Here is a 27,762-nt window from a genome sequence, read left to right on the forward strand (position 1 = left end):
GTTAACGGCAACGTGTGATTATCTTGTTACACATGTGTTGTTTTTTTAGTTTTATGTACATGGGATCGCAATTGATTTTTCATTATTCAATCCGCAATCCAAACTGGTTTTGTGGTTCTCCACTTCCGGTCCGCGGAAGTAATTAGTCCGGGAAGAGAGGCGGGTAACAGTGACACACCGGAAGTTAATAGTCCGGGAAGAAAGGCGGGTAACAGTGACACACTTTCTCAAAGTCTTCAGCTCCATGGTTGATGTAAGGATTAAACACAACAATTTTGTCATTCTTCCTTCTTTTATACGCGCGATAAGAGTCAATGTCAACCATACCAAGGTTAGTATTGAAGTCTCGTTAGCGACGGCAAGCTGTCGCTAACAAGACAACGTTAAAGCTAACGTTACAAAAGACGGAATAATTCTGTAAAGTGTGCTTAATTATGAAGGCTAACCCTGAATATTCACGACTAGCTGCAGGTGGAATGGAAGACTACGACACGTTTGTGCTGAATAGATTCTCTCAGCTGAAGAGAAAAGATGAGGAACACAAAACTCCTTTTGCTTCTTACATTTGCTTCCATGGGAAGCCTATCCTGCCACCAGTGGTATGAACATTTTTATACTTTTCTGTCCTCTTAACAATTCATTCTTTAGCGCTTTATTTTCCTTTTAATATTACTCAGATTTCACTCTTTGGCTATGCAAATGCTACTGTGGATCCTATAAAGTCAATCAGTCAATAAAAGTTTATTTATATACCGTATTTTTCGGACTATTAGTCGCAGTTTTTTCCATTGTTTGGCCGGAGTGACTTATGTGTGAAATTATTAACACATTACCGTAAAATATCAAATAATATTATTTAGCTCATTCACGTAAGAGACTGGACGTATAAGATTTCATCGGATTTAGCAATTAGGAGTGACAGATTGTTTGGTAAACGTAGAGCATGTTCTGTATGTTATAGTTATTTGAATTACTCTTACCATAACACTGTATTTTCCGCACTATAAGGCTCACCGGATTATAAGGCGCACCTTCAATGAATGGCATATTTCAAAACTTTGTTCATATGTAAGGCGCACCGGATTATAAGGCGCACCTATGCATCCATTAGATGGAACTGCGCTAAAGGGAATGTCAACAAAACAGTCAGATAGGTCAGTCAAACTTTATTAATAGATTACAAACCAGCGTTCTGACAACTATGTTCACTCCCAAAATGAATAAACAGCTGATTTACTCGTGTTACGGTAAATCAAACGTTAGTGCTATCACAATATAGTAACACTCGAAATAGTGCAGAGCAATAACAATATATCAATAACTCAACGTTGCTCAAACGTTAATGTCACACAGCACAACACACAAAATAAACATGTAAAGCTCACTTTATGAAAGTATTCCTCATTCACGAATCCCTCAAATTCTTCTTCTTCAGTGTCCGAATTAAACAGTTGAGCAAATACGGCATCCAAAATGGCCGGCTCCGTCTCGTCGAAGTCGTCATTAATGGAGTCAGTGTCGTTGCTGTTTAGCAGTTCAGTGACAATTCCTGCCTTCCTGAAAGCTCGGACTACAGTTGAGACTGAATCAGCCCAGGCATTTACAATCCACTGGCAGATAGTGGCGTATGTCGTCCGGCGCTGTTTCTGTTTTGGTGAACGTGTGTTCGCCTTCTGTCATCCACTGTTCCCACGCAGTTAGCAGTCTAGCTTCGAATGCCCTGTTGACACCAATATCTGGCGGCTGGAGTTCTTTTGTCAATCCACCCGGAATGACGGCGAGTATTGAATTAAGCGCGTAAGCGTGTCTCTTAATGTGATGTTATGAGCTAGCGAATATAACAACTACACTACCCAGCATGCAACGGGAGTGACAAGCATGCGCGGTAGCCCTGAGAAGCGTTGTTGTATGTCGTCATGCCGGCAGTTAGAATGTGGTTATGAGCACGCTGTGAGTAAACGTTGAGAACTCAGCCAACACGCCTTGTCTGCATTATTTATAAATTAGACAGACAACACACTTAATAGGAGCCATTTTGGAGTCTTTACATAAACACACAAATGGAAATGAGACGTCATATATCCCAGCATGCACCGCGCGCTTCTTCTTCTTCTACAGGGGCAGCTGCTTAAAAAAGATGGCGGCTGTTTACCGTAGCTGCGAGACCTAAACTTTATGAAAATGAAGTTTGTTGTGGCTCAATATTTGTCCATATGTAAGGCGCACCGGATTATAAGGCACACTGTCAGCTTTTGACAAAATTGGAGGTTTTTAGGTGCGCCTTAAAGTGTGGAAAATACGGTATGTTACGTTAACATACCAGGCACGTTCTCAGTCGGTTATTTATGCGTCATATAGCGTACACTTATTCAGCCTGTTGTTCACTATTCTTTATTTATTTTAAATTGCCTTTCAAATGTCTATTCTTGGTGTTGGGTTTTATTAAATACATTTCCCCCAAAAATGCGACTTATACTCCAGTGCGACTTATATATGTTTTTTTCCTTCTTTATTATGCATTTTCGGCCGGTGCGATTATACTCCGGAGCGACTTATACTCCGAAAAATACGGTAACCCTAAATCACAAGTGTCTCAAAGGGCTGCACAAGCCACAACGACATCCTTGGCTCAGATCCCACATCAGGGCAACAAAAAACTCAACCCATTGGGATACAATAAGAAACCGTGGAGGGGACCGCAGATGTGGGGACACACCCCGGAGATAGGCTCCAGCACCCCCCCCCCCCCGCGACCTCAAAAAGGACAAGCGGTAGAAAATGGATAGATGGATGTTTTACATTGTTAAATGTTTGAGTATCAAATTTCATCAAAAGACTGAAAAGTTGAGATATTCCCTAACGAACCAACTGACTGGCTCATTAACATGAACGATTGGTTAGTTTTTGAAGCATCACAGTGTTTAAACACTTACATTTACATCTCAACCAAGGCAAAAACAGCGGCAGCTTTGCACATACTGGGTGTGCGAATCCTCTCTGCTGTGATGAGAATGGCATGGCTTTCATGGGACGGCGTGGCGAAGTTGGTAGAGTGGCCGTGCCAGCAATTGGAGTGTTGCTGGTTACTGGGGTTCAATCCCCACCTTCTACCATGCTAGTCACGTCCGTTGTGTCCTTGGGCAAGACACTTCACCCCTTGCTCCTGATGGCTGCTGGTTAGCGCCTTGCATGGCAGCTCCCGCCATCAGTGTGTGAATGTGTGTGTGAATGGGTGAATGTGGTAATACTGTCAAAGCGCTTTGAGTACCTTGAAGGTAGAAAAGCGCTATACATAAATAACCCATTTATAATTTATTATCATTTATTGCAATTACACTTAAAAATACAACAAAATGTGTTTTCAGTACAATATGTCTAAGAGCACACATTCAGTAGACAGGTTATCGCTTTATTCAGTAGACAGGTTATCGCCTGAGAGGAAAGGCTCACAGCAGCACCGCTTGTCGTTGAGATTAGAGTGATACACGCTTTCATGTCTCCAAACATCCAAAAAAGTTGCTAGATTTGTTGCTCGTCGCTTTTGAGAAAGAAAGTCACTCATTGTTGTCCGTCTGTCTTAGCCCCTTCGTGCCCCGCAATTTCCCCCTTCCTTTTTTTCTCTGTCTATCCCCTCCTGCTCCGGTCCGGCTGTGCCAAACATTAATATAAATCCATTAAATAAAGTCAAATACGAATAAGGCAACAAGAAAAGTATCCCTTACTTCTCTTTTGTAAAGTAAATCTGTACAGCAAATATGGGCATCTACATCAACTATATGATTTGCCTTTGTAGCTTGCATGGACAAAAAAAAACGTATCTTGCCTGTAAATCTATCAATCCATCCATCGATCCATCATTCACATCTAAAAACTGCAAATGATGCAATTTAGCGCATACATCAGTCGATTTATGATGGATTCTTAGCCCCTGAATTGTCATTGAATAGTGAGGTGGCCAAAGATTGCCACCCCTAAAGCAAAAGCAATAGACTGACAAAGCACGTAAACAATTACAATGAGGTGTTATTGGCTTAAAAATAGTTGATTTCTTACACGTAATGTTCATTTCTAAAGTGACTCTTATGTCGGCATTCTCTAACAGCTCACAGTTAAACAACGAGAGAAAATGCAACATCACAGAAAAGATGCTGTCAATCACAAGTTGAAGGACAAACAGAGAATGGCTTATGTGCAAACAATTCTTCACAGTGTTCAGGTAATATGTCTTGAATTAAGTATTAAGTACGGACACTGCAATAATGATTGAGTTGAATGTTTTGACAACTCGATCATTGATTATTTTAAACATTCGAAATGTTTTGTGTTGCAGCTCAGGAATTCTCCAACATTGGACCAATTACTTCAAGAACTAAAGGTTGATGCCAAATCTTTGTGTTCTACTAACTCCAGTCAATCGAGTCTTCAAAGTGCTGATACTGTACAGGAAAAGACTAGTCCAAACACCTCACTAGCATCTGGTTGGCTTTCTCCAAAGCCAACAAATAGTTCTCTTTTCTCTTGTCATGTGATTCCTCAAAATAGTAACCACGGAGGTTGGCCTGTTGAACAACAAGCCTCTCAACTAAGTTCTATTGATAGTGTCAACTGCTTCTCTGCACCATCAGGCTGTCATGATAATATGAAACATGCCAGAGACGTGTCAGACACTTTGGACTCACTGAATGTTAGCCATGATTCAGTAGGAAGAAATAATACAGATTACGTTTTCCTCCACAACACCTCCGACAGTATTGCCAGGAGGCCAGATATTATTAGTTATCCTCCCATCGATGGAGAGGAACTGGAGAGAAGTGGACAGGAATCCTCGTTCTGTCATGATTTTATAGAAAGCATTGACAGTAGTAATAGCATATTTCCTGAGGGCACCGTCACAAGTGATCATCTTCCTGAAGATAAATGTGCAAACAGTCTACAAGACAGTGCTATCAGTCCAGATCATTTCTCCAATACTACATTATTTTTTGTGGATGAAAGCGAAACAATGATGTCGCTGCAAAGCTCTTCAAGCAAAGCCTCTCAGCCGCCGTGCATTGATTTGTATCCAAGTACTGAGCAGCTTATTCAGTGTGAGCCAAAAACACAGTCAGCCAACAAACAGGAACCAAAAGAACAGTCACAGTCGCCTCATCGTCCCAGCCTCCAGGACCTGCTGAAGAAATCTCAGGAGTACCGCCGACAACAGAGGATGCTCAGGAACCAAGCCAAAAATGCTCGAATTCAAGAGCGAGCTCAAGATGAGCCAAGATTGGAAGAGCAGAGCCTCTCTGATAAGGAGAATGATGAGTTTCGCTACAAAAGCGCAGAGGGGAGGAAACCTAAAGAGAGAAGATGCTTATTCAACAAAACCGTTAATTCTACCTGCAAAAAATCTAGTGAGAAGACATGTCAGGAGGAGTTGATTTGCAAAAACTTAAACGGTTATTCAGAAAGAGTCCCTGAACAAAATCCCTTCCCTCAACAACACCTTTTATCAATTGAAACGTGCCAAAGTCCAGATGTTTATCAGCGGACCAGTGATGAGACAAGCAAAGCTCTCCTTATATCTGTGGAGGGACAAGGAAACTATCACTCTATCCCATTGCCTAACTTCTGTCAGAGTCCTGTTCACAGTAAAGCTTCAATCAGAGATGGAGTAGACAACATGAGGGGGAAACCTCTTCTTTCTACAAGCTTGCATGAAAGCCACACGTCTGGTGAAGGAAGTAACCTGGGACACCAAGGTGATGGACCAAGTGTTCTTGCCAAGAATTCCCAGGACATAAACAAACTGGAGTCCTGCCTCTGCAGTCTAAAAGAACTAATATCCGATCTAGGCTGCTCCATCATGGAAATTGAGGGAAAATGGAAGGATAGCTCACACGTGGATCATGTTGGAGAGCCAGGCCAAAAGCACAATTTACTTTTAAGTAGACAGTCCCTTGACTCTTGCAGAGACATGTTGGAAAACTGCAATGTAGGAGCCAAATGCATTCACTCTGGAGCCCAGTGCATGCACACTCCTGATGTTTCTACAAATGCTGTTTCAAATCCTATATTTTGTCAGAAAGTGTCCATGCTGTCGGATACAAATTCCTACCTTACAGGTGGAAAAAGTGAATTGAGCGAAGAAGGTGACAGTTCCAGTCACCTGCTCTCTCCCAACCAATCATATGATGTTAATGCACCACAGTCTGGGATGTGGAACCTTCAGAGTTCTGGATCTGATCAGGTCTCAAGTGAAGAGTTGGATAAAGGGAATCAACTGACCCCAGAGAAGTTGGTTGGAACAGAGTCATCCATAATGCAGGAGAACATGGACAGAAGTTTTGCACCCAGTAGCAGTGAAGACCTCTCACCTTGCTGCAGGACTCCCACAGGTGAGACAAACATATATACCACACTGTATATAAACTAAGGCTGCAACTTACAACAATTTAAATCGGCGACTAATCCTTGACTATTTTAGCGATTAGTTGACTAACCGGATTATGTAGCGTATATTTTTTCAGTTGTTTTAATTAACCTATCAGCTTTTAAATTCAGTTGTAGCTATTTTCAGGTTTGTGCTAACTAACAATTAAAGATACATTTTTTTCAAACAAAAAAATGTAACAAGACCACCACCACCAAGCTTATGTTATCATTAGTGTTTTAAGAAGAGATTTAATATATATTGTCAATCACAATTAAAAGTTAAACTTTGTAAAGCACGGGCCAAATGAAATGTTTGATTGATTGGCTTTCATTTGTTTGTGTTTCGTACACATGCCCAGGCTGGCAGCGCAGCCACAGGAAAGATCTTCGCTTATGAAAGGATTTAAAAAATAGATGAAATGTTGTCACTGGTCGTGCTGACACAAACGTGTGTGTTCCTGTCTGGAAAAACATGAGTGACGATGTCATCGATTGTTATAGACAAATACATTTGTAGTCGACAAATTTTATTCGGTTATTAGGGGAGCTATTTTTTCACGTTGAAGTTGAACACCTAAATAACAACTTTTCATCCTGCAGTTGAAAGTTTGATGTGTAAAACATGTTTTTATGTTCTAACCTGATTTCAGCTGCATCGCCCTGGAGACACAGTCATGAGGTAGAACTTGGGAAGGTCCATACTGCTCAGGTTCGAGCTCTGCAAGAAAAGCACAGGAGACAACAGGAAGAAGTGTTCCAGGTAGGGTTGTCCCGATAGCAATATTTTAGTACCGGTACCAAAATGTATTTTGATGCTTTACGATACTTTTCAAAATAAAGGTGACCATTTAATTCATTATTGGCTTTATTTTAACATAAACATACATTCCTTATTGCGATCAAAGAAAAATGTTGTCATGAAATAAGATAGTGAACATACTAGACAATAATGTCAGGGCACGGCGTGGCGCAGTTGGGAGAGTGGCCGTGCCAGCAACCTGAGGGTTACTGGTTCAATCCCCACCTTCTACCAACCTTGTCACGTTGTTGTGTCCTTGAGCAAGACACTTCACCCTTGCTCCTGATGGGTTGGGGTTAGGGCCTTGCATGGCAGCTCCCCCCCATCAGTGTGTGAATGTGTGTGTGACTGGGTGAATGTGGAAATAGTGTCAAAGCGCTTTGAGTACCTTGAAGGTAGAAAGGCACTATACAAGTATAACCCATATACCATTTACCATAACTTATCTTATAGTAATAAGTAAACAAACAGTTTTCAAAGTCTCCTAATTTGGCTGCTGACGTATGCACTAACATATTGTGTCATTTTCCATTCTATTATTTTGTCAAAATTATGAGGGATAAGCGGTAGAAAATCAATTATTATTCTACTTGTTCATTTAAAAGTTAAAGTTAAAGTACCAATGATTGTCACACACACACTAGGTGTGGCGAGATTATTCTCTGCATTTGACCCATCACCCTTGATCACCCCCTGGGAGGTGAGGGGAGCAGTGGGCAGCAGCGGTGGCCGCGCCCGGGAATCATTTTGGTGATTTAACCCCCAATTCCAACCCTTGATGCTGAGTGCCAAGCAGGGAGGTAATGGGTCCCATTTTTTTATAGTCTTTGGTATGACTCGGCCGGGGTTTGAACTCACAACCTACCGATCTCAGGGCGGACTCTAACCACTTTTTACCTTAATAGTTCAATCCCCGGCTCGGGATCTTTCTGTGTGGAGTTTGCATGATCTCCCCGTGAATGCGTGGGTTCCATCCGGGTACTCCGGCTTCCTCCCACCTCCAAAGATATGCACCTGGGGATAGGTTGATTGGCAACACTAAATTGGCCCTAGTGTGTGAATGTGAGTGTGAATGCTGTCTATCTGTGTTGGCCCTGTGGTAAGGTGGCGACTTGTCCAGGGTGTACCTCGCCTCCCGCACGAATGCAGCTAGGATAGGCTCCAGCACCCCCCGCGACCCCGAAAGGGACAAGCGGTAGAAAATTGATGGATGGATGTGCTTACCTGATGTAATCATTGTAGTATCAACTATATACGGCTCTTGTACTTGATATTGTTACAGTCGATGTCTGTACATCCACCCATGGCGTTTGTTTATTATTTATTGATTGGATCCCCATTAGCTGACGCCAAGGCGACCGCTAGTCTTCCTGAGGTCCATATAGGAGCATACAAAATAATACATACATTACCAAACATTATACAAAAGAAAAGTACAACATAAGATAAAAAAGCTAGTTAAACCCAGCATTAAGAATTCATGTCATGTGGGAAGCTGCAATAGGTGTATTTTCAAAGCTGTCTTGAATGATAATTTACTTTTGTGAGAGATTAAATCGTCGTTTGTTTACATTCAGGAGCGCTAGCCTGCTGTTAGCGGTTAGCTATTGTGTCCTCCTACGATGTGTAGTGACGCATGGTTAGCTATTACTTGTCTTGCGGAGGGGTTATACTTCTAAGAACTGTAGTGTATTTGTTGCCACAAAGGCGATGATTAGTGATTTAATAGCAGAGGTGTGGACTCGAGTCACATGACTTGGACTCGAGTCAGACTCGAGTCATGAATTTGATGACTTTAGACTCGACTTGACACAATGTAAAGAGACTTGCAACTCGACTTAGACTTTAACATCAATGACTTGTGACTTCACTTGGACTTGAGCCTTTTGACTTGACATGACTTGACATGACTTGCCACTTTCCCCAAAATCCAAAGCTTAAAAAGTTATTTGGGAGCGCTCCGTATTTTTCATTTTCTTCGTCTGTGTCGATCAGCGTGTTGTTCCTGTCAGCTGGTGTGCTCTCAGTACAACAGCCAATCAAATTAGATCTACGTTGTTTTCATCACACAGCATTCATCCAATCAAATTGCAGTACAACCAATGAACAAGAGTTGTCCAACAACGTGCCAGTGAGAAACAATTATGTTAAAGTTCGTTTCGTTCGGGTATAAAAACAACGACTTGGTCAACAAAAAATGAATTGCCGCATGCAAATCACGCAGTTCGAATATTACAGACGGAGACGCAACAACTTCCAACTTCGTTCGACATTTGAAGTTGCACAAAGAAGGGTAAGTTTTGAATGTAAGATAACGTTTATTGGCTAAGTAACGTGACTTTTATTTGCAGTGTAGTTAAATCAGTGAGGCTGCAAACTCACTGCTAACGTTATAACCATAGACATCTTATAAGTAGACGCAGCATCGAGCGCTACTGCCTACTGGTGCAGATGAGACGCGTGGCCGCCATCTTGGAGTGGTGATCCGCTCCACTCAGTGCAATTCATTTGGCAGGAGCAATGAACTGTCAGCGCATTTAATTAATCTTACCTCACTGAATAACACTGATTTTCACCCCCTTTTTTGTCATACGTGTAGCTATGATAACAGACACATGTTTTGGCGTGTTTTATTATTTATAGTTTGCTTAACAGTAATATAATATTATTATATGCTATAAGTGACCAGACGTCTGAGATCAAAACTGGGAATATAATCCCAAAGAAGGGGGAAAAAAACGGTAAACTATTTTTAAGTTGAAGAAACAATATGATTAGGTTATATATACATGCGTATATTCTACATAAACAATGTATGAATACATTAGATATCTATATATCTTAGGGACCTATAGACTGTATCTCTGTTGCTTCAGCAGCAGAGAGATTATTCTGTCTCGACACTTTGTATTGATATTTTCTATTACATTCTTCCCTTAAATGATAATGTTTGCAGTGATTGTTTTATATGTATTTTTTATGGAAGTCACTTTGGATAAAGGCGCCTGCCAAATACTTAAACATATATAAACACCTGAAAGTCTTTATATCAGCTAAAACCACCAATCTGTTTCACTGGATTCAGAATAAAACCAAATTCTGTTTTACCCAACAATGTTAGTATTTGAATATTGTTACTTGAAGACTTATTCCTGGTTACAATTATACTGTTAAGAAAGTATTGTCTTATACTTTGCCTAAAATGAGAATGCATCATAATCAGTAGCGGCTGGTGAATTTTGTTTTAGGTGTGGCTGAAAGTTTGTAAACCAAACCCCTGTAGGGGCGTCATCCTCCCCCAGAAGATTTCTTTGTGATTTTCACATACAAATATTGAAGATCTTTGCTCCTTCTCAACTCTGTGGTAATATTATTTTCATAAAATACAACCAATAGTACGTTAATGTTAAATCTTACTTGTGAAAAGTAATCCCCCGATTCCTATTTTCAACAGTCCGCTCATTTGAGCAGGAAAACGCTGAACACCAGCCCGGCATCTTTATTTTCTACCTGTCAACTGTCAGTTTAGGCTGCTCGCCGGCTCCTCATCACCACTTAAAGATGGTGGCCAAATTGCTCACGTCACAGCAACCAATGCTGCGTCTACTTATAAGATGTCTATGGTTATAACGTCATTGCAAACACGGCAATCTGTTGCGTCCACTGCAGTTCGCTACCTTATTCATACTTTTTGTCAAGTGATTTTTTTTAAGCAGGGTTTCATGAGGTACCTACACATAACGTTACGTTAGTCAATGTATCACACACAGTAACGTAACGTTAGTCAATGTATCACACACAGTAACGTTACGTTAGTCAATGTATCACACACAGTAACGCAACGTTAGACAGCGGTCAGCAGCACCGCGTATTTTAGCCACCTACAAAAAGACAAACATAGTCAAATAAAGGTCAGTTAAAATGTATACTATATTAAGAATATGTGTACATATTGCATAGGGCCCTGACATCTAAAAAGTACAACTCTGTTCATTGTTATGTTCATATATTTGTTATGTTTTTCATGTGTACGCACACATAAACACACATACAGTATGAGATGAGATCAATGAGATAAGGTAAGAACAGGACAGAAACTGCTGTGGAACTAGTTATAATGCAATATGCCATGGAAATACAATGTTAACACTTTTGTGCAAATAAGTACAGTTGCACTTGTTTTTTCAAATGTGTTTATTCTGTAAAGGAATGAGTTACATGTTTAAAATGACTGGTTAATACTGCTATTTTGAAGTGCAATGTCACCACTATCTTTTTCCCTGCAATTTCAAATGCACTTGTTTTAATAAATAAATACAGCGTTTTAAAAGTATACACAATCTGTGTAAAAACATTACCGGTAGTCTGTGGTTAAAACGACTTGAAAGGACTCGAAACTCAAAATGCAGGACTTGGGACTTGACTTGAGACTTTCCAGTCTTGACTTTGGACTTGACTCAGACTTGCCTGTCTTGACTCGGGACTTGACTCGAGACTTGAGGGCAAAGACTTCAGACTTACTTGTGACTTGCAAAGCAATGACTTGGTCCCACCTCTGTTTAATAGTAGCTTAAACACTGCTGACTGCGGATGGATGTTAGCCTCTAGCTAGCTATGTTTTAAAGTACCTCTTACTCAGTTGCGCTTTAGTGTTTATAGCCCTATCTTAATCGTTAGTTTTTAATCCAAAATGCGTCCATTTTCCATTTCTGTCTCCACGTGTCTGCTTGTGAGTACCGTACTGGGTCCCATTACCTCCCAGCTTGGCACTCAGCATCAAGGGTTGGAATTGGGGGTTAAATCACCAAAAATGATTCCCGGGCACGGCCACCGCTGCTGCTCACTGTTCCCTCACCTCCCAGGGGGTGATAAAGGGTGATGGGTCAAATGCAGAGAATAATTTCGCCACACCTCGTGTGTGACAATCATTGGTACTTTAACTTTTTTTAACTTTAACTTTACTCTGATCGTGTGCATTGCCTGACATGCGCCTTTGCTCATTTTGCCAGCAATGTCACAACGTGACGACGGCGTGCCGTCGTGTCTGAAGGAAGAAAAAAGAGCACCGGTATCTTTGGGCAGATTTGCCCATTCCTCTGTGGAGTACCTTCCAAGATCCATCAGATTGAATGAGAAGCGTTGGTTTTCATCCAGGATATTTTGGTACATTGCTTAATTTATTAGTCTAGTAAGGGAGGTGACCAAGAACCGGATGGTCATTCTGTCAACTATAGCATTCCTGTGTGGAGAGTAAGGCTGCAGCTAACGATTATTTTTCTATCGATTAATCCATAGATTATTTTTTTCGATTAATCGGTTAATCTATAGATTATTTTTTCAATTAATCTATAGATTATTTTTCCTTTTACCGATTATTTTTTTATTTAAAATGAAGATGAAAAAATAAATGTAGGCCAGTTTTTTCAAAAGGCATGGCTTTTATTTACAAAAAAAAAAGTATGGCCACTCAGTCAACATTGACAACAACATGACAAAATATTCTGTAACAATGTAAACATTTAAAACTTTTAACATTTAACAAAATTAAAAGTAGCTTATTTGCTTTTTAATGTGCAAATATAAAAGTAAACATCCAGTGCAAATCTTAATATTCTGCAATAGTATAAGCATTTCAAAAGTAAAAGTATTGCTTATTTTGCTTTAAAATCCCCTTGTTCACCCCCTGGGAGGTGAGGGGTGATTTAACCCCCAATTCCAACCCTTGAGGCTGAGTGCCAAGCAGGGATGTAATGGGTCCCATTTTTATAGTCTTTGGTATGACTCGGCCGGGGTTTGAACTCACAACCTACTGATCTCAGGGCGGACACTCTAACCACTAGGCCACTGAGTAGGTGGAGGAACACTTTCTAGAAGGAAAACCATCTCTGCAGCAATCCACCAATCAGGCATGAAAGGGATAAGCGGTAGAAAATGGATGGATGGATGGTATTGTGGCCAGACGGAAGCCATTTCTTTGGAAAAAGTTTCCCAACATGCACCTGAAACACTGTCAGATCATGAGAAACAAAATGATCTGGTCTGATGAGACTAAGATTGAACAATTGGTGAGAATGCCATGCATCATGTTTGGAGGAATCCAGGCATCGCACATCACCAAGCCAACACCATCCCGACAGTGAAGCATGGTGGTGGCAGCATCATGCTGTGGGAATGTTTTTTTGTGGTAAGAACTGGGAGACTAGTCAGGGTAGAGAGAATTATGAATGCAGCAACGTACAGAGAAAACCAATGCCTCCCATCCAATCTGATGGAGCTTGAGAGGTGCTTAAAGAGAAATGGGTGAAATAGCCCAAAGACAGGTGTGCCAAGCTTGTGACATGTATTCAAAAAGACTTGAGGTTGTAATTGCTGCCAAAGGTGCATCAACAAAGAATTGAGCAAAGTCAGTGATTACTTATGTACATGTGATTTTTAATTTTTTGATACATTTGCAAAATAAAAAATTAACTTTTCACATTGTCATTATGGGGTATTGTCTGTAGAAAAGGACAGAAATTAACGCATTCCATTTTGGACTTTTGAACAAATCAATAGGTCGGGAGGTGGGTCTTTGAGTTTGTGTGTGGCCACACCGTGAAAAGTATTTTTTTAGGCTACGGACCGAAAAATTTGGATTGCAAAATATTATTATGTTGGATAAAATTATGTTATAATTTTAGGAAATTATTACTTTTTCAAAACATACCACAGCTTCTCAGCTGCGGCCCATTCGGACCACAGCTCAGAAACAGGTGGCACTTGTGGCTCAACAATGTTTAAGAAACACTGCTTTAGTAAGTCAGTATGTTAAATTGTGAAATGGGTTAAGCAAAGAAGTCAAACAATGTACAAATATGATCCACTTTAACAAACTGTTCAAACTCCATCCATCCATCCATTTTCTACTGCTTATTCCCTTTTGGGGTCGCGGGGGGCGCTGGAGCCTATCTCAGCTAAAATGTTTTAAAAGTACAAGGAAGAAGAATCATGATAAACATCTTGAATCTTATGAAAAAAATTGATAATTTTATTAATCTCATTATGTGCATCACAATGTACTTAAATTTGGATTCATGAGAACTGTATTTATTGGTTATTTATTTACTTACTCATTTATTCATGTAACTATTTTTAGTGTTAGAGATTGAGTACAAAAAGATGTTAGACATTGCTATGAAAACAAAAAGGCATAGGATTAAATAAGATATGCTTCTTTCTTCTCCTTTTTGGACATGCTGTAATGAGAAACTGGATGTATGTTGTAGTGCACCATATTGTATGCATTTTAGAAATAAATGAACTACCGTAATACCCTTAGCAAACCATATCCAATTTCCACCGGTGATGAAAGCAAGTACATTTTATAAAAAAGCAGTACATTAAAGCTGCACACCACGGGGCACGGTGACTTTATCAAGGGAAACATTCTGTTACATCCTTATCAGTGACAGAGCAGGACGAGGCTCGGAATAAGTTTGTGTTAACATTTTATACGAAGCACCCAGTCATTCATTAATTGACATTTTACATGAACTCCTTCCTCAATGGGAACATTGTGGAAAGTTTCTGCCACTATGTTTACAAAGGTCCAAGTTCCTCAATACAACAGGAGCGCTCTAGTGTTTTTATTATATTAAATTTGCTGCGACAATGTTAGTCTCTCCCACGTTTTGAACTGAACTTGGATTTTGCGCTGCCAGTTCAATATCCCTGGTATAGTGTATATGTAATAGAAATCATTCAGAAAAATTTAAGTGGTATGAAAAAAATTTGGATTGTGATGAGAGCTTGAGTTTTGTAAAGGAATACATTGACACAGAAAAGTGAAGTGAATTATATTTATATAGCGCTTTTTCTCCCAATATCTAACAATATTAACCCAATATCTAAGTTACATTTAAACGGGTGGCACTGGGAGCAGGTGGGTAAAGTGTCTTGCCCAAGGACACAACAGCAGTGACTAGGATGGCAGAAGCGGGGATCGAACCTGCAACCCTCAAGTTGCTGGCACAGCCGCTCTACCAACCGAGCTATACCGCCCCTAAGTAAAGTGTTTTTTTTAATTCATCAGTGTCTGTGATTAAGTGTTACATTTTCCCTCTGTGTGACACCACTAATGTTCGTATTTTAATTCACCGTACATCTCATCTTTGTTTGGTCACCTCTGTTGTCTTTTCTGACTGTTTTTTTTCTATCTTTTTTATCATCCTCATCCTCCTAATGTCCCCCACTCAGCTTTTGCAGGCCTTTCCTATTCAGTATTTTCCAACCATTCTGTACATACGTACATGCACTCAAGCTGCTTGTCCTCTTTAGGCATTGGCAGCGCACTACCACCTTCCTCAGAGATCCTCCTTCCCGTGCTCTACATCAGGGGGGGACACATTGCCATTGTCTCAGCGTATATGTCAGGTATTACTAATGCACAGTAGTTCTCAATTTTTTTCACCAATTACCACCTCAGAAAAAACCTGTCTCTCCAAGCTCCACCTTAATGATCAAGATTAAAATACAGTAGGCAGAGGTTTTATTAAACAAGTATAGATCAGTACAGTCATGGCCAAAAATATTGGCACCCCTGCATTTCTGTCAGATAATGCACCACTTCTCCTAGAAAATTGTTGAAATTACAAATGCTTTGGTATTCACATGTTTATTGATTTTGTTTGCATTGGAACAACACACATAAAAGCCAAATCTGATATTATTTTACACAGTTGGCACCCTCAACTTAATATTTGCTAGCACACCCTTTGGAAAAAATAACTGAAATCAATCGCTTCCTGTAACCATGCTACTGGAATTTTGGACCACTCTTCTTTTGCTCGATGAGCTAACTCCTTCAAGACTGTTGAAAAACCATTTCAGGGACTACCTCTTGAAGCTCATCAAGAGAATGCAAAGCAGTAATCAGAGCAAATGGTGGCTATTTTGAAGAAACTAGATTATAAAACATGTTTTCAGTTATTTCACCTTTTTTTGTTAAGTACATAACTCCACATGTGTTCATTCATAGTTTTGATGCCTTCAGTGACAATCTACAATTTAAGTACCGTATTTTCCGCACTATAAGGCGCACCGGATTATTAGCCGCACCTTCAATGAATTGCATATTTCATAACTTTGTCCACCAATAAGCCGCCCCGGATTATAAGCCGCGCCTACGCTGTGCTAAAGGGAATGTCAAAAAAACAGTCAGATAGTTCAGTCAAACTTTAATAATATATTGAAAACCAGCGTTCTAACAACTCTGTCCCAAAATGTACGCAAATGTGCAATCACAAACATAGTAAAATTCAAAATGGTGTAGAGCAATAGCAACATAATGTTGCTCGAACGTTAATGTCACAACACACAAAATAAACATAGCGCTCACTTTCTGAAGTTATTCTTCATTCGTAAATCCTTCGAATTCTTCGTCTTCGGTGTCCGAATTGAAAAGTTGCGCAAGCGTGGGATCCAAAATGGCCGGTTCCGTCTCGTCGAAGTCATCGGAGTCAGTGTCGCTGTTGTTGTCCAGTAGTTCTGTGAATCCTGCCTTCCGGAAAGCTCGGACCACAGTTGTGACCGAAATATCTGCCCAGGCATTTACGATCCACTGGCAAATGTTGGCGTATGTCGTCCGGCGCTGTCTGCCTGTCTTAGTGAAGGTGTGTTCGCCTTCGGTCATCCATTGTTCCCACGCCGTTCGCAGTCGTGATTTGAATGCCCTGTTGACACCAATATCCAGCGGTTGGAGTTCTTTGGTTAATCCACCCGGAATGACGGCGAGTGTTGTATTTGTGTGCTTCACTTGTTTTTTGACACCATCTGTGATGTGGGCGCGCATAGAGTCGTATATCAACATGGACGGAGCTGTGTGAAAAAAGCCACCCGGCCTCTTCGCGTAAACTTCCCTTAACCACTCGCTCATCTTTTCTTCATCCATCCATCCCTTCGAGTTAGCTTTTATGATGACGCCGGCTGGAAAGGTCTCTTTTGGCAAGGTCTTCCTTTTGAATATCACCATGGGAGGAAGTTTCTGGCCATTAGCATGGCAAGCTAGAACCACAGTGAAGGACGACTTCTCATTCCCTGTGGTGCGAATATTCACCGTACGTGCATTTTGTAGTCTGGTCTTTACAGATGTAAACACACAAAGGAAATGAAACGAAATATCCGCGCGCTTCTTTTTCTTCCGGGGGCGGGTGGTAGCTTACAGTAGAAGAAGAAGCGCTTCCTGTTCTATGGGGGCGGGTGCTTACCTTGGCGGTTGCTTGCGTAGAAGAAGAAGCGCTTCCTGTTCTACCGGGAAAAAAGATGGCGGCTGTTTACCGAAGTTGCGAGATCGAAACTTTATGAAAATGAATCGTAATATTAATCCATATATAAAGCGCACCGGGTTATAAGGCGCACTGTCAGCTTTTGAGAAAATTTGTGGTTTTTAGGTGCGCCTTATAGTGCGGAAAATACGGTAGTAGGGGTGTAACGGTACGTGTATTTGTATTGAACGGTTTCGGTACGGGGGTTTTGGTTCAGTTCGTAGGTGTACCGAACGAGTTTCCACATGAACATATTAAGTAGCCGTCTAAGCTAAAGTCTTAACAAGCTGCTCCGCTTCTTCTGCATCTTTCTCTGTCAGTACTCTACACAGCACCCAGCATTGCCCCACCCACACAACCATCTGATTGTTACACGCAGAGCGGTAACAGCCAATCAGCAGTGCGTATTCAGAGCGGTAACAGCCAATCAGCAGTGCGTATTCAGAGCGGTAACAGCCAATCAGCAGTGTGCGTATTCAGAGCGCATGGAGTCAGTGCTTCTGCGGTGGGGTTAGCAGATAGGTGTTTAGCAGGTAAGCATCAGGCAGCGGACTCTCCTCAAATTATAATAAACACCTCCCAGTCAACTACGAGTAACATCACTAGGAGCCCTTTGACGTTCTAGAAACAAACGGCAGCTCAGCTCGCTCGCAATCCTGGCTTGAGGTGAAGGCTAATTAGCTTTTAGCGTAACGTTAGCTCATTTTGCGGTGTGTGCATGTGTGTGTGTGTTACGGACAGCAAAGCCCTGTCTGTCATTTCACTTTACCGTTTTCTGTGTTGATTTAACTGTGTTGAAGTAGCATAAAAGGACATTATGTTAAAGAGTTTCTGTCTCTGATAGTTGATATAGTAATGTAACTGCATCATTAAGCCTACATGAACTCCATGGTGTTCAGGGATGAATAGTATCTCCTATTGCTATTGTACTATTTTTTCAGCTATAGTTATATTAATCATTAGTAATGGAGCAGCCTAGTTTTGAATAGCAGGGTCCCTGCTATCACATGTTGATAAAAATATAACATTTACATTATAAAAATCAACTACAGGCTTCCCAAATGCTGTAATAAATTAAACATGATGAGTTGACTTGAAACTGTTTAATGTTGCACTTTTTATATGTAGAAGAAAAGTTTTGTCATTTTATTTAATCTGAGCAACAACTTGAGGCAGTTTAATGTTGATTAACGTGGGCAGAATTATTATAGTGTTCCCAATGTTAAAAGGATAAAACCACTGTTTACAAATTTGGTAAATAAATAACCAAAAAATGTATATTTTGTTGTTTTCTTACTGTACCGAAAAAGAACCGAACCGTGACCTCTAAACCGATGTACGTACCGAACCGAAATTTTTGTGTACCGTTACACCCCTAGTAAATAGTCATGAAAATAAAGAAAACGCATGGAATGAGAAGGTGTGTCCAAACCTTAGGCCTGTACTGTATATGAATATAAATTTATAAGAGCCTCGTTACACAATTTGCATAGAAAACTCTTTGATTACTATAGTTTTTACTAACAGATTGAGATTGATAACTTTCTTTGCTTGTTGCAGGATCATATATACAATGTGATACAGTACATTTTTCTGTCAAAATTACAAGAACAATATGTGCATTTATTGGCCCTGCGATGAGTTGGCGACTTGTCCAGGGTGTACCCCGCCTTCCGTCCGATTGTAGCTGAGATAGGCTCCAGTGCCCCCCCGCGACCCCGAAGGGAATAAGCGGTAGAAAATGGATGGATATGTGCATTTAGTCGGAAAGTGCTTTATTTTTTTCCAGCCTTTTTTTGCAGGCCACATAAATGACGTGGCGGGCCACGTAAAATTTTGCGGGCGGACCACATGAAATACTGCGCCAGGACCAAATGACTTGGCGGGCCATATTTGGCCCCCAGGTCTTTAGTTTGACACCTGTGATGTAGAGCGTGTGTGTGGAATAAGTCAGTGATATTAAGATGAAAACTGTGATCGTCATGTCCGTGTGAAACCACCAAATAAATACTTTGAGACTGAGAGAAATTAACTGGTTTTCACTGATAGAATCTGCATTCCACTCTGGTATTCATTCTACATCATCATTGTTCTTTCTTAGCCCTCAAGTGAACACCTAGAGAGATGGCGCCTCCTGCTGTTGGCTGCTGTCAAAGGCTATCTAACACGCAGGCTGCTAAGGACCGAGCGAGTGACGCAGCTGGTGCGCACTGTTGGGGTGAGTCAAGTCACATCTGTTGCAGTGTCCTGTTGTCTCAGAGAAGGACAAAGCGTTTGTTGTCACAGCTGACATTTGCACCTAATTGAAGTCCCTCATCATTCGGTGCTGTCAGCTGGGATTTATTTTCTTGTAGGACACACAGCAATTCCTGCAGGCTTTCCAGCAGCAGATTGCCAAAGGTGATATGTGCAGCAAAGAGGACCGTCTATTGCAGCAGAGAGTCTCTCTGCAGGTATTGGCGCACATGTTGTACATCTCTTACACAGCAACTAACGTCACACACTGTGTTGGTTTCAGCTGAGAGTGGCACGTTACGAGCTTTACTACATTTTCTTTAGCCTGTCTGTAGCGGAAAGGATGCAGCTGATTAGTCTGGACAGAGAGCTGGTGAGAGACCGAGTGTTCAGACGACAGGTAACAGTTTAAAACCGCAATTCAAACACTTTTAGTTTTACTGTATTTTCCATACTATAAGCCGCTACTTTTTTCCTACGCTTTGAATCCTACAGCTTATAAAATAGTGTGACTAATTTCTGGATTTTTTTTTGCTATTGGTAATAATGCAACCAGTTTTCATTAAATCCAAGCAGAGACATTGAAAATGTGTGTTATTGTTCAGAGTCGCGAGTCGTGTCCAAAACCAGTGAAGTTGGCACGTTGTGTAAATGGTAAATAAAAACAGAATACAATGATTTGCAAATCCTTTTTTAACCTATATTCAATTGAATAGACTGCAAAGACAATTTACTTAACATTCAAACTAGTAAACTTTGTTATTTTTTGCAAATATTAGCTCATTTGGAATTTGATGCCTGCAACATGTTTCAAAAAAGCTGGCACAAGTGGCAAAAAAGACTGAGAAAGAATGAGGAATGCTCATCAAACACTTATTTGGAACATCCCACAGGCAAACAAACAGGCTAATAGGGAACATGTGGGTGCCATGATTGGGTATAAAAGCAGCTTTCATGGAATGCTCAATCATTCACAAACAAGGATGGAGCGAGGGTCACCACGTTGTGAACAAATGCGAGAGTAAATTTTCGAACAGTTTAAGAAGAACATTTTTCAACCAGTTATTGCAAGGAATTTAGGAATTTCACCATCTACGGTCTGTAATATCATCAAAAGCTTCAGAGAATCTGGAGAAATCATTGCACGTTGGCGGCAATGACCTTTGATCCCTCAGGCGGTACTGCATCAAAAAGCGACATCAGTGTCTAAAGGATATCACCACATGGGCTCAGGAACACTTCAGTAACTACAGTTTGTCACTACATCTGTAAGTGCAAGTTAAAACTCTACTATGCAAAGCCAAAGCCATTTATCAACACCCACATTTGATTGGTCAAATGGCACTCACGTGACTACAGAGCACCGTGACTGCTACTAACTTTTAACTGACGCTATGTGTTTGCGGCGCTTCCACCTTAGTTTTTCGACGTGTATAAGTGCTCATAAGTGCAACATGGGGCTGCTCCACCTGTGAGAATTGTGGAAAGCTTTCACATCGCTTTCCCCACAACCCCGAAGTATGGGAAGTGAAGCTTCTCTGTCGACACTGGAGAGCCACGGATTACTGTGTCTTGTGAGAGGTAAACACACAACAAATGTCTGCGTTTTGTTCAGGAGAGAACACACAGAAGCTAATACAAATACAAACCCCGTTTCCATATGAGTTGGGAAATTGTGTTAGATGTAAATATAAACGGAATACAATGATTTGCAAATCATTTTCAACCCATATTCAGTTGAATATGCTACAAAGACAACATATTTGATGTTCAAACTGATAAACTTTTTTTTTTGCAAATAATCCTTAATTTTAGAATTTGATGCCAGCAACACGTGACAAAGAAGTTGGGAAAGGTGGCAATAAATACTGATACAGTTGAGGAATGCTCATCAAACACTTATTTGGAACATCCCACAGGTGAACAGGCAAATTGGGAACAGGTGGGTGCCATGATTGGGTATAAAAGTAGATTCCATGAAATGCTCAGTCATTCACAAACAAGGATGGGGCGAGGGTCACCACTTTGTCAACAAATGCGTGAGCAAATTGTTGAACAGTTTAACAAACACCTTTCTCAACCAGCTATTGCAAGGAATTTAGGGATTTCACCATCAACGGTCCGTAATATCATCAAAGGGTTCAGAGAATCTGGAGAAATCACTGCACGTAAGCAGCTAAGCCCGTGACCTTCGATCCCTCAGGCTGTACTGCATCAACAAGCGACATCAGTGTGTAAAGGATATCACCACATGGGCTCAGGAACACTTCAGAAACCCACTGTCAGTAACTACAGTTGGTCGCTACATCTGTAAGTGCAAGTTAAAACTCTCCTATGCAAGGCGAAAACCGTTTATCAACAACACCCAGAAACACCGTCGGCTTCGCTGGGCCTGTGCTCATCTAAGATGGACTGATACAAAGTGAAAAAGTGTTCTGTGGTCTGACGAGTCCACATTTAATATTGTTTTTGGAAACTGTGGACGTCGTGTCCTCCAGACCAAAGAGGAAAAGAACCATCCGGATTGTTATAGGCGCAAAGTTGAAAAGCCAGCATCTGTGATGGTATGGGGGTGTATTAGTGCCCAAGACATGGGTAACTTACACATCTGTGAAGGCGCCATTAATGCTGAAAGGTACATACAGGTTTTGGAGAAACATATGTTGCCATCCAAGCAACGTTACCATGGACGCCCCTGCTTATTTCAGCAAGACAATGCCAAGCCACGTGTTACATCAACGGGGCTTCATAGTAAAAGAGTGCGGGTACTAGACTGGCCTGCCTGTAGTCCAGACCTGTCTCCCATTGAAAATGTGTGGCGCATTATGAAGCCTAAAATACCACAACGGAGACCCCGGACTGTTGAACAACTTAAGCTGTACATCAAGCAAGAATGGGAAAGAATTCCACCTGAGAAGCTTAAAAAATGTGTCTCCTCAGTTCCCAAACGTTTACTGAGTGTTGTTAAAAGGAAAGGCCATGTAACACAGGGGTGAACATGCCCTTTCCCAACTACTTTGGCATGTGTCGCAGCCATGAAATTCCAAGTTAATTATTATTTGCAAAAAAGAAATAAAGTTTATGAGTTTGAACATCAAATATCTTGTCTTTGTAGTGCATTCAACTGAATATGGGTTGAAAAGGATTTGCAAATCATTGTATTCCGTTTATATTTACATCTAACTTAATTTCCCAACTCATATGGAAACGGGGTTTGTAATAACAGAAGAAATTAACAAATTGAAAAGATGGTTTGACAAAACAGACTATCCTTGAATCTCAATACAACTAAAATAATGATATTTGGTAACAGTAAAAGAGAAAGTCAAAAACAAATACATATAGACAGACATTGAATGAGTAAAAGAAACCAAATTGGAGCTGTAATAATAGATGACAAAATGAACTGGAAAATCTCATTAAAAAAGTTACAACATATAAAGTGGCAAGAAATATGTCATTACCGAAAAGCAAAATTGGTTTTGGACAAAAAAAAATCACTTCTTATTCTCTACTGCTCGCTTGTGTTAACATGTGTAAACAATGTTGTGTTTACATATGTTAGGACAACAACAATACATATATATATATATATATATATGTTTTTTTTAATTCATTTTATTTATTTACAGAAAGACATCATTTTGTATTACATTAATGTTTCTTCTGTTAATATCAGAGTCTGTTCTGCCAAAAGGTAATCCCTAGAAGCACACAGTTTGTGGACATGGACCCACAGTTCAAATACACGTCATCATATAATATATATAAATACAGTTCAATACGATTCCTTTCAAAATCTACCCACCAAATACCCATTTACAATTTCTTACCAACCTACATTTATAAAAAAGGAATCTTTAAATCCGCCAAATCAGCCTCAATATTTTATTATTCAAATTTGATTAAAAAGTTGCATCTTGAAGATCTGCGATAATCTCATCATACATACAGATGTCAAGACCAAAATGATGCGACTAATGTGAATTCCTCCGCCATAAGCTAAATATACTAAGCATAACCTTGCAATAAATTTAGCTTAAAACGCTTTTTAAAAATGTTTAAACAATGTGATTCTTTTATAAAGCTATCAATATCATTCCAGATCATCGGGCCTCTACAGGCTATACTAAAGCTTGTACACTTTAGATGACGATGTTTCCCTCTTAATAAAGTTATTGTGCAGAAATATGGGGAAATAACTACAAAAGTACACTTATTCACTTACAAGGTTACCAAAAAGAAAGATCAGTTAGAATAATACATAATGAGTGATACGTACATGGATTACAAATATATTGGAGAGAGTTAACACACAATGGACATACTTCACACAAAAGTCACAATTTCCCAGGGATTGCTAAGCTAATGAAGATTTTGGAATAATGGGGGTAGTAACTTATTTTAGGGATCTGTGTATTTTTTTTGCGTTTATTGCGCTGTCGGGTGCGTGTTAGACTTCCTGCTGGTCACCAAACACTGCAGGAATGTAGCAGCGAGTGTGACAAATATGGCCGCAAAATGATCCTTTCACAAAATTAAAAAAAAAATGTATTGTAAGTTTATGAGCTGGAGTACGTTTACAAATATATAAAGATGTATTATTTGGTTTATTTCGTCAGAAAAACAAAGGTCAAAACGACAGCAATTGCACAGGCAGCAGTCATGGCGTCTGTTGTTTAGTTGGCCATACTCGCTTTATACACGACTCTGTTATTGTTTGTGCTATAGGACCATCTTTTGGACAAGTTTGCTCACTGCAAGAGCTGCGAGTTGAACTCCTGCAGTAGTTTAGTGTCTTGAACCTGAGGCACAAGTGCCATAGTCGTTTGTACGTTTGTAGTATGGTTTCTTCATTCATCACTCCAAGCAAAGTTTGTAAGTTTTACAATATAACTAAAATAACTCATACTAAACTGTCACATGTTTTATAGTCGTGTTTTCAGGCATATTTGTACATGGTGTCGTAATGTAATCAAGCTAGCGTTGTTAGCATTAGCTAATATGCTAACACATTTACAAGTGTCTGTGTTAGTATTATTACAATAGCATTATTGTTTCAGTTTGCCACATTCCTCAGTAAATTCACCCTGGAGTTATTGAGTCTGTTTAACTGATTGAAGAGCTACCTTCCGCAGCCTGTGGGTCTATGACGAGAACCTCTGTTTTGTTTGATCAGCCGTTTTACTGCCGTCTTACAGGCACAGTTTGGAAACAATTAAAGTATTTCAATACACATTTACAAAATCTTGCTGTGTAAATAACTCTTGCTACTCTTCATTAGGTATATATCTGCGGCTTGTAGTCTGGGGCGGCTAAAATATGGAAAAATAGTTTTTTTCTTCTAAAATGTAGTGGGTGTGGCTAATATGCTGGTGCACTCTATAGTTTGGAAAATATGGCAGTACAAATTCAACCCAGTGACGTCATTTATAATGCATAAAGACGCTTATCAGTACTTCTGGTTGATGTTGTTCTTCCTAAACACTCTCAAAAAGTGCAGACGCTGTTCCATGGTCTTTTTAAAAAAAAAACAACTACAACTTGTGTTTTATATTTGTTCTGATAAGACACACACACTGTCGCACATGTCGTATTTAAAACTACAACTTGTGTTTTATATTCTTTCAGACAGGACACACAGGAATTAGTTCTCTATCTGCTGCAACACAAAAGTCTCTCGAGAGGAAAAGAGGACTCTTGTGAGTATTTTCATGAGTTTCAGCACACATGACAGTCATGTTAGTAGTCTTATAAAACTGACCGCTAACTCAGACCTGGTCAAATTAAGGCTTGGGGGCCGCATGCCGCCCGTAAAGCTTTTCTATCTGGCCTGTCAGACATTCCCAAATATTTGTTTTAGATCTTTGACCTCTTAAGGCTGTTACGTCTGACCAGCCTTCCCTCCCAGGGAATTAAAGTCACTGGTCAAACCCAAGTTCTTTCAGATGACATATATGCAGAGTAAGAAGGACCATCAAGACAGAATAGGAACATTATCAAGTTTTACTAAAGCTTCAGGAGACCAGCCCACACCAATACAGTCATATCGGCTTCTCAAATTGGTCTAACATTCAAACGGAAAGAGACAATTTCTTGAATAGGAAAACAGCCCCCACCCTGTTCAGAAAGGAATACAGCCTCATTGTTTTAATACAAATAAGATATAAAGGGAGTACTCCAACTCCTACATTCCAAGTCTTCAAGGTAAAGCACACAGTTTACTTGCAGACATAAGATTACAAAAATAGAAAGAGTACAAATGGAAAAACACTAGCTGTTTTTAAACATGACTATGAATAAAGAAATAACTCTTAAACATATATGCATTCTCCACAAGGCCCAAGCTGTTTGTTTACATGCTTTTTTTTTCTCTTTGCTATTTGGGCTTATTGGACCCTAATTAGAATAAAAACCAATAATCATCTTTTGATATGATGTACTTAGTCCATAAGTAACAAACGTGTACTTCATGTTTAGTGACATGCTAATTCTTATTTTTACACTCTTTTTTTTTTTTTTCAAATTCCATTGTATGTTGTTATACTCTTCTGACACCACCAGATGGCAGTATAAGTGTCCACATAAGCGGCCATAAGACCCCAATTCAGTAGTGTACACAATTTTGGAAATAAGAGCTAAAAGGTGCTGTCCACGCAAATGACCACTAAGCCTTTAGAAGTGCTAAGAGGTTAAGATGGAAACTGTAGCTGCCATTATGATGTGCAGTGATGTTTTCCAATGATCGTAAGTCTTGAACTATACAAAGTATTTCAATGGTTGGAATCTGCGCTTTGGCATGATATACTAGTTACTATGGTAATCTAAGTCACAGCACCAAGCAGTGTGGGTGGGGAGCATTTCCACAGAGTGTTTCCAGAGCGGCCAGCCTGAAATGCGGGTGTCAAGGACAGGAGATTTTTACAACAAAGTTCTAAAGCTTAGTGATATATCAGATATATCAGATTGTAGGTGGGTTTTTTTTACCCTTCACGTTCATATTTTGCTGTGTTTGTTGCGTTTCGCTTGATTGTAAAATATGTCTATGGAGAGGGGGTGTGACGTTCATATGTTGTCAATATTCAGTGTTTTATCGTTCATAGTTAATATTGTAAATCCTGCATTTATATTTTCATGTACATTCTGGGTGTCTCATTCAGTAACTACATTTGAAATTCCATTCCGTTTTTTTAGGCGGTCTGTCATAACGTTTTTAGCTTTCAATCAGACAGTGTTAGTGTTCTTAAAAATAGATATACCGGCTCCCAGACACATTTTTTTCTCCAAATTTGGCCCCCTGAGTCAAAATAATTGCCCAGGCCTGCCTTAACTGGAATATGCATTCATGTACTCCAGTGAGAAATATCTAATTTCACACAGCAGGCTGGAGACACAAACAGTAAGGAGACCCTGAAGTTCTTCTTGTCTCACTGCAGGATTCAAAAGAAGGTGTCAGAGCGTAACAGAGGAGTTGTGACCACAAACAAAACAACATTTAGTGAAGGACAGCCGCCAGGACACAAGCGAGGACAGTTGAGAAAAAAGCTTCTGAGGATCTCCTGACTGACAACTTAAACACTAAGTCATTCTGCTGACATCCTCCCACTAGGTAACATCATATTCAAGCTTCTTTGTACAACTGCTCAACTTATTTCTTTATGTCTTGTTAACATTTTTACAATATAACTAGCAGGGTACAAACAATCAATAGCATAAAAGGGTTCATTCAATTGCAAAGGAAATCATTTATTTGCTTGGAAGAGTGAACATTGGTTACTTTGTTGAATACAAAATATCGGAACACTTCCTGTAAAGATCACAGCCTATGACTATTTAGTTATCTACACAGTACACACACTCTGTCAGTATTCTCATTACCTTACTTTTACTTTTACATAGTTCCCAAAGTTGCCTGAACTAACTGTCCTATATTGTTTGTTTCGAATGTTCATCTATAGTCAAGTGTTATTTATATTTGTAATATGATAATAAAAGTTTTTTACAAGTTGAAAA

General features: G+C 39.9%; 1 protein-coding gene across 3 annotated transcripts; it reads left to right on the top strand.

Annotated features, from left to right (window-relative positions):
* The first annotated feature begins 111 nt into the window (after positions 1-111).
* Positions 112-27,762, top strand: cp110 (centriolar coiled-coil protein 110). 3 transcript variants are annotated; one of them, XM_061988067.2, is made up of 11 exons: positions 112-253; positions 466-599; positions 4,103-4,216; positions 4,331-6,377; positions 7,065-7,174; positions 15,530-15,625; positions 19,616-19,732; positions 19,869-19,967; positions 20,033-20,149; positions 25,381-25,451; positions 27,186-27,762. In XM_061988067.2, the coding sequence occupies exons 2-11, from the start codon at positions 477-479 to the stop codon at positions 27,310-27,312; spliced, it is 3,021 nt and encodes a 1,006-aa protein (XP_061844051.2). In that variant the 5' UTR covers positions 112-253; positions 466-476; the 3' UTR covers positions 27,313-27,762. The 3 variants fall into 3 exon arrangements, with proteins under 3 accessions (XP_061844051.2, XP_061844050.2, XP_061844052.2); XM_061988066.2 differs by having other exon boundaries at positions 184-331; XM_061988068.2 differs by lacking the exon at positions 15,530-15,625 and having other exon boundaries at positions 184-331.

The sequence above is a fragment of the Nerophis lumbriciformis genome, linkage group LG27 (assembly GCF_033978685.3).
Source record: "Nerophis lumbriciformis linkage group LG27, RoL_Nlum_v2.1, whole genome shotgun sequence".
In the NCBI taxonomy this organism is placed as follows: Eukaryota; Metazoa; Chordata; class Actinopteri; order Syngnathiformes; family Syngnathidae; genus Nerophis; species Nerophis lumbriciformis.